We start from the raw sequence: 11,906 nt of genomic DNA on the forward strand, positions 1-11,906 counted from the left end.
ACCAGTCAGTGGAAAGACAACACATGATTACAATCGAGCCACAGTCCACAGTGTTCAGATACAGGATAGAGGGATTAACGTTTAGTGCAAGAAATTACCTCTAATTGTTGCATAAATATTTGAAACATGTTTTTAATAGCTTAAAACCCTGGTATTAAGACCCGGGTTCCATCCCGACTACGGGTGCTGTCTGTACGAAGTTTGCACGTTCTCCCTGTGACCTGCGTGGGTTTTCTCCGGGTGCTCCGGTCTCCTCCCACACTCCAAAGACATATATGTTTGTAGGCTAATTGGTTTTGGCAAAAGTGTAAATTGTCCCCAGTGTGTGTAGGATAGTGTTAGTGTGTGGGGATCGCTGGTCGGCGCTGACCCCGTGGGCCGCAGGGCCTGTTTCTGCACTGTATCTCTAAACTAAACTAAACTAAACTAAACTAACCTAAACTAAACTAAACTTATCTGCATTAAACTCCATTAACCATTGACAGACACAAAAAGCTGGAGTAACTCAGCAGGTCAGGCAGCATCTCTGGAGAGAAGGAATGGGTGATGTTTCGGGTCGAGACCCTTCTTAAGGGTCTATATGTTATATATACATATATATATATATCTATATGTTTCCTTAGTTTATTTTACTTTTGCGATACAGCATGGAAACAGGCCCTTCGGCCCACCGAGTCCGTGACGACCAGCGATCCCCGCACACTAACACTATCCTACACACACTAGGGACAATTTACAATTTACTGAAGCCAATTAACCTACAAACCTGCACGTCTGTGGTGTGTGGGAGGAAACCGGAGCACCCGGAGAAAACCCACGCGGGTCACGGGGAGAACGTACAAACTCCGTACAGACAGCACCCGTAGTCAGGATGGAACCCGGGTCTCTGACGCTGTGAGGCAGCAGCTCTACCGCTGCACCACCGTGCATGATGCATTATATTTCTTTATTGCCAAAATATCACTCTGGCCACATCTCTATGGGACATCTGCTTACATGACGGTGAACATGTTTGTTTTTCAGAAGATTAAATAAAAGTCCTTCAGTGGTCAGAGGGTTGAAGGTAAGATTGGAGACTATTTAGTTTAGTCTAGTTAATTGTCACGTGTACCGAGGTACAGTGAACAGCTTTGTGTTGCATGCTAACCAGTCAGCGGAAAGACAACACACGATTACAATCGCGCCATTTATAGTGTATAGATCTTAGTTAAAGTATTCCTTCTCTCCTGGGATGCTGCCTGACCCGCTGAGTTACTCCAGCAGTTTGTGATACCTTCGATAGTTAAAATAATAAATGTTGCTGTAGGAGTAGAGGTGTAGGAGTGTGAGCAAGTGTAACGTGTGATTGTACACCTGCTTGTGTGGCTAGCACACACACACACACAGATAGCCGCCTGGACTGCTGTTCTCTGCGATTCCCTACCTCTGAAGCCATTCCTTGCATCCTCTAGCGTGGCACTAATATCTCGGCTGATAGATCATCCAGATTTTCTTTGGCAACATGGTCTTTACGGGTCACTCATTGGCACTCGGTGAAAGTGAAAGATGTCCATTGGACTCACCGGGACCTGTAATAAACCTAATGCCAGAACTAGATGACTTGTAGTTCCAATCCTCCTTGCAGCCTCGTTCTTCCTCGCGCTGGGCTGAGCTGGCTTCCATCTTTATTCTGACTCTATCTTTGTTTGTAAACCTCCCATGTCTTCTTGCTAAAGTCAATCACAAAGAACCTTGTGTACATGTGTGCTTTAGTTTTAGTGATTGACTAATTGAGCATAGACGTTGGGAGGTCATGTTGCAGTTGTATAAGTCGTTGGTGAGACCACATTTAGAGTATTGTGTTCAGTTCTGGGCACCGTGTAATTCGAGAGTTGTTGTCAAGCTGGAAAGGGTTCAGAGGAGATTTACGAGGATGTTGCCAGGACTAGCGGGTGTGAGCTACAGGTTGAGCAGGCTGGGTCTCTATTCCTGGGAGCGCAGGAGGATGAGGGGTGATGTATAAAATAAACATTAGATTTGATAACTAACAGTCATTTCAACCCAAGTCCTGCTAGTTAACTTGATCAAACAGCACAGTGCCACATGGTAGAGCTGCTGCCTCACAGCGCCAGAGACCCGGGTTCCATCCCGACTACAGGCGCTGTCTGTACGGAGTTTGTACGTTCTCCCCGTGACCTGCGTGGGCTTTCTCCAGGTGCTCCCGTTTCCTCCCACACTCCAAAGACGTGCATGTTTTTAGGTTAATTGGCTTTGGTAAAATTGTAAATTGTTGTTACTGTGTGTAGGATAGTGTTAGTGTGCAGGGATTGCTGGTCGGCACAGACTCAGTGGGCCGAAGGGCCTGTTTCCGCGCTGTATCTCCAAAGTCAAAATTCTAAATAACATGATAATCCAAACAGATTAAATATTCCATAATCAGAATCTTTCTTTTCAACACCGGGTTAGTATGTTGATAAATATTCTATTCCAGGTGACGCAAGGAACTGCAGATGCTGCAATCTTGAGTAGCACAAAGTGCTGGAGGAACTCAACGGGTCAAGCAGTGTCTATAAAGAAATGTCCGGGTGAGGTTTTGGGTCGGAACGCTCTTCTGACTTCAGATACTCCATGTTTTGAAGAAGAACTCCGACCCAAAATGCCACCTGTCCATCACACAAACCAACCTCCCTTCCATCGACTCCATCTGCACCTCACGCTGCCTCGGCAAGGCCAGCAGCATAATCAAGGGCCAGTCTCACCCCGGCCACTCCCTCCTCTCCCCTCTCCCATTAGGCATGAGATGCAGAAATGTGAAAACGCACACCTCCAGATTCAGGGCCAGTTTCTTCCCAGCTGTTATCAGGCAACTGAACCATCCTACCACCTAGAGAGCGGACCTGACCTCCCATCTACCTCATTGGAGACCCTCGGACTCTCTTTATACTGGACTTTACCTTGCACTAAACGTTATTCCCGTTATCCTGTATCTACACTGTGGACTGTGGCTCGATTGTTATCATGTACAGTCTTTCCACTGACTGGTTAGCACGCAACAACAAGAGCTGTTCACTGTACCTCAGCACACGTGACAATGAACTAGACTAAACTAAACTAATTGTACAAGAGAGGGTCAATGGAAAGTTATTCCCATTTAGTCTTCATTCCAAGTACAATACTGTGCTATTCTTAACATATTAAGGGACAAAGATGGGAGAGGAAATACTCACGTGAAGAGACAAGAATCCAGACAGTCTATTTGTCAAATGTACCGGCCTCGCGACAATGGAACACTTGGGTAGAGTGGATGTGGAGAGGATGTTTCCACTAGTGGGAGAGTCTAAGACCAGAGGGCACAGCCTCAGAATTAAAGGACGTTCTTTTAGGAAGGAAATGAGGAGGAATTTATTTAGCCAGAGGGTGGTGAATCTGTGGAATTCATTGCCACTGAAGGCAGTGAAAGCCTTCAGTGGATATTTTTATAGCAGAGATAAATAGATTTGTGATTAGTGCGGGTGGCAGGGGTTACGGGGAGAAGGCAGGAGAATGGGGTTAGGAGGGAGAGATAGATCAGCCATGATTGAATGGCAGAGTAGACTCGATGGGCCAAATGGCCTAATTCTGCTCCTATGAAATTATGAACTTATGAATTTGTGTGTGGCCTCACTCTGACAGGAGTGCACACTCGTTGCCCTCGTGCAAGGCAGAACGTTCCAGAAGTATAGAAGTTGGGAGGTCAAGTTGCAGTTGTATAAGATGTTGGTGACCCCACATTTAGAGTATTGTGTTCAGTTCTGGGCACCATGTTATAGGAAAGATATTGTCAAGCTTGAAAGGGTTCAGAGAAGATTTACGAGGATATTGCCAGGATTAGAGGGTGTGAACTATAGGGAGAGGTTGAGTAGACTGGGACTCTATTCCTTGGAGCGCAGGAGGATGAGGGGTGATTTTGTAGAGGTGTACAAAATCATTAGTGGAATAGATCGGTTAAATTTCCCCGAGTTGGGGAATCGAGGACCAGAGGACATAGGTTCAAGGTGAAGGGAAAAGATTTGATAGGAATCTGAGGGGTAACTTTATCACACAGAGGGTAGTGGGTGTATGGAACAAGCTGCCAGTGGAGATAGTTGAGGCTGGGACTATCCCAATGTTTAAGAAACAGTTAGACAGGTACATGGACAGGACAGGTTTGGAGGGATATGGGCCAAGTGCAGGCAGGTGGGACTAGTGTAGCTGGGACATGTTGGCCGGTGTGGGCAAGTTGGGCCAAAGTGCCAGTTTCCACGCTGTATCACTCTGTGACTCTATGAAATTGCTGGAGTAACTCAACAGGTCAGTGGTAGAGCTGCTGCCTCACAGCGCCAGAGACCCGGGTTCCATCCTGACGACGGGTGCTGTGTACACGGAGTTTCACGTTGTCCCTGGCATGCGCTGATGTCTCTAACTGTGTGTGTTGGTTCTTACAGTAGCCCGGAGCACGACAGCGTGGTGTGTGAGTCCAGTCCCAGGCACAGTCCCAGCGCTCAGCTCTACCCCAACTACGATGAGCAGCTGCGGCTGGCCATGGAGCTGTCGACAAAGGAGCAAGAGGAGGTGGAGACCAGGAAGCAACTGGAGGAGGAGGAGTTGGAACGTATCATCCAACTATCACTCACTGACAAATAGCGTCTCCAACCTTCCTCAGACATCCCACTACTGGTTTTTAAAACATTTATTTTTAAAGAAATGGGAAGACGTAAGTCGTCCGGTCCATGCATTATCATTGAGCACACAAGAGCAAAGGAGAGGTCAGAGCTGAGTTACAGCCCAACAAGTCAACGTTAGAAATGCAACATTAATAAACAGCTGAACCTGCCACTCTTTATTCTACTGTCTTACCCATGGTCTTGCAGGCCAGTCAAGTATAATGATAGCACAGCAGTTCACAGCGGGGATCGGCAGAAGTTTACAGCTAGATTTCCTGCCTGTCGTTGGGAACTGGTTGGTAAATCCATGCAGAGATTCTTACAGGGATTTGGAATATAGTTGGTAATCTGCTTCTGCCTCCCCTGCTTGATTTTAACTTTGTACATTCAGAACGCTCAATGATTCTCCTGTGTCAGGTGGCAGCTGGCAACATGTGAGGTTGTCCATGTCCAGTTGTCAGCTAGGACAGAACTCTATAGCACAATTTCTTCCAAGGACGCCTGGAAATGGGAAGGGGAACATCAGACTTTCATTCAGTTTAGTCCAGTTTATTGTCACGCGTACTGCGGAACAGGGAGAAGCTTTTGTTGCATGCTATCCGCTCAGCAGAAAGACTATATATGATTACAATCGAGCCGTCCACAGTGTACAGATATTTGATAACGTTTAGTGCAAGGTAAAGCCAGTAAACTCCGATCAAACATAGGTCACCAGCGAGGTAGATAGTAGGTTACTGGTTGTGGTAGGATGGTTCAGTTGCCTGATAACAGCTGGGAAGAAACTGTCCCTGAATCTGGAGGTGTGCGTTTCACACTTCTGTACCTCTTGCCTGATGGGAGAGGGGAGAAGAGGGAGTGAGCTGTTGTGTAGATGGGCAGTGGTTCCTCTGTGTTGGTGGTTGTCAGCGTGGAATCTCCCACTGGCAGCTTTGTTGAGGATCAACAACTACGGGCAATTGTAGATACAGTAGCCTCACATCTCCTCTCTTTCCATCTCTGGCCTTTGTCCAAACATCTGCCTATCATCCACCCACCCCCCCTCCCCCGACTCCAGTATCCACCTATCACTTGCCAGGCTTTGACCTGCCCCTCCTCTCTTCCAACTTTCATCCCCACCCCCCTCCACCACTAGAATCAGTCTGAAGACCGGAAACATCCCAAAACGTCACCTATCCATGTTCTCCACAGATGCTGCCTGACCCGCTGAGTTACTCCGGCACTCTGTGAAACGTCACCTATCCATGTTCTGCACAGATGCTGCCTGACCCGCTGAGTTACTCCAGCACTCTGTGTCTTTTTTTAGTAACAGTAGAAGGCAGGTCTGGGTCGGATTCTGCTCGCTTGCTATTCTTGACCTGACCTTCGCAGGGTTGAAAGATGACACAAAATGCTGGGGTAACGCAGTGGGTCGGGCAACATCTCTGGAGAAAAGGAGACTCCCCTGGCTCCTTTGAACTAAAACAATCACAATGGATCTCACCCCTCGTAACAGTATTTATTTGGAGTGTTGCGTACAGTTGTGGTCACCCTCTCACAGGGAGGGTGTGGAGGCTTTGGAGAGGGTGGAGAGGTTCACTAGAACACTGCCTAGATTAGAGTGTTGCAGCTACAGGGAGAGGGTGGAGAGGTTCACCAGAACACTGCCTGGATTAGAGGGTTCCAGCTACTGGGAGAGGTTGCAGACGGATTGTTTGCTCTGGAACGTCAGAGGTTGAGAGAATACTTGAAAAATGTATATGAAATTATGAGAGTAGATGGGGTAGACAGTCAGAACCTTTATCCCAGGGACGGTGTGTCCAACACTAGAAGCCATTGCTCTGAGAGGGGGAGATGTGTGGGGAAGTGTTTAACACAGAGGGGGGTGGGGGCCTGGAACACGATGCCGGGGGTGGTGGTGGTGGTAGATACCATAGTGGTGTTTAAGAGGCTTTCAGACAGGCACATGGATACGCAGGGAATGGTGGGATGTGGATCACGTGCAGGCAGAGGGGACCAGTTTAACTTAGCATCATGTTCAGCACGGACATTGTGGGCCGAAGGGCCTGTTCCTGTGCTGTTCTGTTCGATGCTCAATATTCTATGAGTTTCTACCCCCTAATGATTTTACAGAGCCTTGAAGCACAGGATATGAAGAAGGTTGAAAGAAACTCGGAGAGATTGAGTGGATTTTCGAGATGTTTAGAGAGATTGAGATGTTAATGGTGTGGTGATATAATGAACTGGAACAGACTAGTTCGTATTCCAGACTTTTCTAATTCCTAAAGATTGGGAGATTTTAAATTTTACAATGATTCTGGGATGAATTATTTCATTATTTTATCCATGAATAGATTAATAAAATTTCATCTTAAGATAAAAGACAGTAGAATAAAGGTGAATGGTAAATGCGTGATCGTCGATGTCTTTGAGTTGTGATGTTTACATGATGCGCGCTTCCATATTTTATCAAGGGATTGTTTCCAAATCAGTCGATGATCCCTGCGTTTGACACAGAGCCTTGCAATCAGCCACAGGAGGACAGTACAGTACAGTGGTCTATCAATTCTACTGGCAGAACATCACGCAGTTCTGGGACATTAATTACCCCTGATCCAATTTCTTGTACCGTTTTCACCATTGAAACTATGAACCATTCGACATTTCCTTGATTATCGTCCCCTTTGTTCAGTTTAAAAATAAGGGGTCGGCCATTTAGGACTGAGATGAGGAAAAGCTTTTTCACCCAGAGAGTTGTGAATCTGTGGAATTCTCTGCCACAGAAGGCATTGGAGGCCGATTCACTGGATGTTTTCAAGAGAGAGTTATATTTAGCTCTCAGGGTTAACGGAATCAAGGGATATGGGGAAAAAGCAGGAACAGGGTACTGATTGTGGATGATCAGCCATGATCACATTGAATGGCGGTGCAGGCTCGAAGGGATGAATAGCCTACTCCTGCACCTATTTTCTATGTTTCTATGTTTACCCTTCCTTATCTCTGTGTCTCCCTCTCCCCTGACAGTCAGTCTGAAGAAGGGTCTCGACCCGAAAAGTCACCCACACCACCTCTCCACAGATGCTGCCTGTCCCGCTGAGATACTCCAGCATTTTGTGTCTATCTCCAATTTCTCGGTCAAAGTGTCTTCAAAAAGAAACGCTCTTTAACTGAAAGAGTTAAAGTTAGCGTTTAGTTGGCACAGTTACTGCATGATGACACCTCAGCAGAGGACTCCACCAACACTCTGCAAATCATGTGTTGGAAAAAAACTGCAGATGCTGGTTAAAATCGAAGGGAGACACAAAATGCTGGAGTAACTCAGCGGGACGGGCAGCATCTCTACAAAGAATGAATGGGTGGCGTTTCGGGTCGAGACCCTTCTTCAGACACCCATTCCCTCTCTCCTAGATGCTGCCTGACCTGCTGAGTTACTCCAGCATTTTGTGTCTATCTGCAAATCATGCCTGGTTCATGTTGTCTCTGGGTGCTTTTGTGAATGTGTGGCAGGTTGATTATTTTCATGTGAACTGTTTCTTTGCATCCCTGACAGAGTGAAACAATCGAATGCATAAAATGTTGATAAAAAAACACAGGCGGATTATTTTCAGGAGAGTTCTAAGCATTTGATTTATACACGTTGTTCATGGATGCTGAGGTCAAACTGCTCTGTGCTATTTCAATTAGGTGCCGCTGGTACATGAAGCATGTGGATGGGGCAATGTGGTCACCATTGGGTCATGGGAGAGTGGGTTAACCCAGGAATGAGTGGGTTAACCCAGGAATGAGTGGGTTAACCCAGGAATGAGTGGGTTAACCCAGGAATGAGTGGGTTAACCCAGGAATGAGTGTGTTAACCCAGGAATGAGTGGGTTAACCCAGGAATGAGTGGGTTAACATATGATGAGCATCTGACAGCACTGGGCCTGTACTCGCTGGAGTTTAGAAGGATGAGGTTGGGGTGGGGAGGGACCTCATTGAAACTAATAGAACAGTGAGCGGCCTGGATCGAGTGGATGTGGAGAGGATGTTTCCACCAGTGGGAGAGTCCAGGACCAGAGGGCACAGCCTCAGAATTAAAGGATGTTCCTTTAGGAAGGAGATGAGGAGGAATTTCTTTAGTCAGAGGGTGGTGAATCAGTGGGATTCATTGCCACAGACGGCTGTGGAGGCCACAAGTCAGTGGTTATTTTTAAGGCAGAGATAGTCAGGTTGTTGATTAGTGCGGGTGTCAGGGGTTATGGGGAGAAGGCAGGGGAATGGGGTTGGGATATAGATCAGCCACGATTGCCCCCTTGTGTAGGAAATGGCTGAGAAAGTGGGATTACATGGAACTAGTGTGAACGGTTGATTGTTGGTCAGCACGGACTCAGTGGGCTGAAGGGCCTGTTTCCATGCTCTATCTCTGAACTTAACTAAACTCTAGGTTGATCTCACTGACTGACCAGTGGATCGAACAGAATCAACAAAGTCCAGTGGGCAGGAAGGGACTGCAGGTGCTGGTTTAAATCGAAGGTTGACACAAAATGCTGGAGTAACTCAGCGGGTCAGGCAACGTCTCTGGAGAGAAGGAATGGGTGACGTTTTGGGTCGAGACCCTTCTTCAGACAAAGTCCAGTGGCAGAGCTCAGCAGAAGAGCAATCTCCTGCCAACTTAGACCTCACCTTGCCTCCTGATTTCAATGGTAACATCAAACCTTCAGCTTACAAGATTTGTTTTGTAAATATTGTTCTGCTTAAATTTAATGTTTATGAATGTTTATGCCGTTTAGGCGACTTTAATTAACATTATATATTTTTTATTGTTTTGAAAATAATTTAATATTTAAAAATATATTATTTATTAAACTTTAATAGCTTTAAATGTCCCGCCCAATACTGGTGTGGCACTTAATCTAGTTCAGGTTATTCACCGCTGATTGAATTTTCTTCCTTCTTCCTTCAGCCAGAAGGAAGTGTTTCTAAAGAACTTCAGAAGAACTGATATATTCCTTTAGATGTGCGTGTGCGTGTGCGTGTGAGTGTGCGTGTGCATGTGCAAGTGTGCGCGAGTGTGAGTATGTGTGAAATAAAGTTAAATAAATTCTAACTAGTGTGTACAATCTTGAGAGGAATAGAAGCACAGAGTTGCCCAGAGTTGGGGAATTGAGGACCAGAGGACCTAGTTTTACCGTGAAGGGGGAAAGATTTAACAGGAATCTGAGGGCTAACCTTGAGACACAGAGGGTGGTGGGTGTATGGAACAAGCTGCCAGAGGAGGTAGTTGAGGCTGGGACTATCACAACGTTTAAGAAACATTTTGACAGGTACATGGATCGGACAGGTTTAGAGGGATATGGGCCAAACGCAGGCAGGTGGGACGAGTGTAGATGGGGCATGTTGGCCGGTGTGGGCAAGTTGGGCTGAAGGGCCTGTTTCCACGCTGTTTGACTCAAAATTCTTTGCTGTGACGTAAATCTTCGGGGAAGATAAAGGTGACCTGTGCTGCACAATTATCAGTCATTGAGCATGGTTGTACCGTCAGGAGCATTGGGCCAACATGGTTGTACTGTCAGGAGCATTGGGCCAACATGGTTGTACTGTCAGGACCATTGGGCCAACATGGTTGTACTGTCAGGACCATTGGGCCAACATGGTTGTACTGTCAGGAGCATTGGTGGGACAACAGTGTCTGAGAACAATCGGTTCCTCCAATGTTAGCAGCATGCCTTCATTTTGTACATTGTTCTGCCAGGTACGTTTCACCCGGTAAAAGGAAGGAAGGGCCATTTGTTCCATACTCACCTGTCAACAATGGTTGTAGAAGAGACAGGTGGACTTTATTCACCAAAGCCAAGGCTAGGAGGCATCACAGTGGGAGAGCAGTGAGAGAGGGCGGTGCAGAACTCTCATCAGAGAGAGAGAGAGAGGAGAAGATCAAAGTAGACATACCTAGAGGAGATTCTGCTGTGGTGGACGGAGTGTGGAGGAAGGAACTGCAGACGCTGGATTACATCGAAGATAGACACAAAATGCTGGAGTAACTCAGCGGGACAGGCAGCATCTCTGGAGAGAAGGAATGGGTGATGTTTCAGGTCGAGACCCTTCTTCAGACTGAGAGTCAGGGTAGACGGAGTGGAGGGGGGGGGGGGGAGGGGAAATCTGTTGTTTTCACATCTCTAGTCTCCCGCTCCCCTGACTCTCAGTCTGAAGAAGGGTCTCGACCTGAAACGTCACCCATTCCTTCTCTCCAGAGATGCTGCCTGTCCCACTGAGTTACTCCAGCATTTTGTGTCTACCAAGGTAACCCTTATGGTTCCATCCCTAGGGTGGCATGGCGGTAGAGTTGCTGCCTCACAGCACCAGAGACCCGGGTTCCATCCCGACTACCGGTGCTGTGTGTACAGAGTTTGTACGTTCTCCCTGTGACCTGTGCGGGTTTTCTCTGAGATCTTTGGTTTCCTCCCACGCTCCAAAGATGTGCAGGTTTGTAGGTTAATTGGCTTGGTAAATGTAAAATTGTCCCTAGTGTGTGTAGGATAGTGATAATGTGCAGGGATCGCTGGGCGGAGCGGACTCAGTGGGCCAAAGGGCCTGTTTCCACGCTGTATCTCGAAACTAAATGAAACTAAATCTCATCATTGGAGATTTTGGCGGTTCCAACCTGTTTACTGAAGGAAGGTGATTATATTATCCCGGGTGGATGAGGGGGGCAAGGTAACCGGGTGAGAGGCGGGCAATCAATGTGACCGTGTGGATGAGGGGGGCAATGTGACCGTGTGGATGTGGGGGGCAATGTAACCGGGTGGATGTGGGGGAAGGTAACCAGGTGGATGTGGGGGGCAATGTGACCGGGTGGATGTGGGGGGCAATGTGACCGGGTGGATGTGGGGGGCAATGTGACCGTGTGGATGTGGGGGGCAATGTAACCGGGTGGATGTGGGGGGCAATGTAACCGGGTGGATGTGGGGGGCAATGTGACCGTGTGGATGTGGGGGGCAATGTAACCGGGTGGATGTGGGGGGCAATGTGACCGGGTGGATGTGGGGGGCAATGTGACCGGGTGGATGTGGGGGGCAATGTGACCGGGTGGATGTGGGGGGCAATGTGACCGTGTGGATGAGGGGGGCAATGTGACCGGGTGGATGTGGGGGGCAATGTGACCGTGTGGATGAGGGGGGCAATGTGACCGGGTGGATGTGGGGGGCAATGTAACCGGGTGGATGTGGGGGAAGGTAACCAGGCGGATGTGGGGGGCAATGTGACCGGGTGGATGTGGGGGAAGGTAACCAG

The 11,906-nt window shown here is 47.6% G+C and overlaps 1 protein-coding gene across 5 annotated transcripts in view; it reads left to right on the forward strand.

Annotated features, from left to right (window-relative positions):
• The window catches only part of ankrd13b (ankyrin repeat domain 13B), a 112,267-nt gene extending 101,534 nt beyond the window's left edge, over positions 1-10,733 (forward strand). For all 5 annotated transcript variants that reach the window (XM_078422614.1, XM_078422616.1, XM_078422615.1 and 2 more), the window contains one exon: positions 4,443-10,733. In XM_078422614.1, coding sequence (XP_078278740.1) covers positions 4,443-4,641 — 199 coding nt within the window. In that variant the 3' untranslated portion in view covers positions 4,642-10,733. The remainder of the gene's footprint in view (positions 1-4,442) is intronic.
• The last annotated feature ends 1,173 nt before the right edge of the window (positions 10,734-11,906 follow it).

Source organism: Rhinoraja longicauda, chromosome 26 (genome assembly GCF_053455715.1).
Source record: "Rhinoraja longicauda isolate Sanriku21f chromosome 26, sRhiLon1.1, whole genome shotgun sequence".
Taxonomy (NCBI): domain Eukaryota; kingdom Metazoa; phylum Chordata; class Chondrichthyes; order Rajiformes; family Arhynchobatidae; genus Rhinoraja; species Rhinoraja longicauda.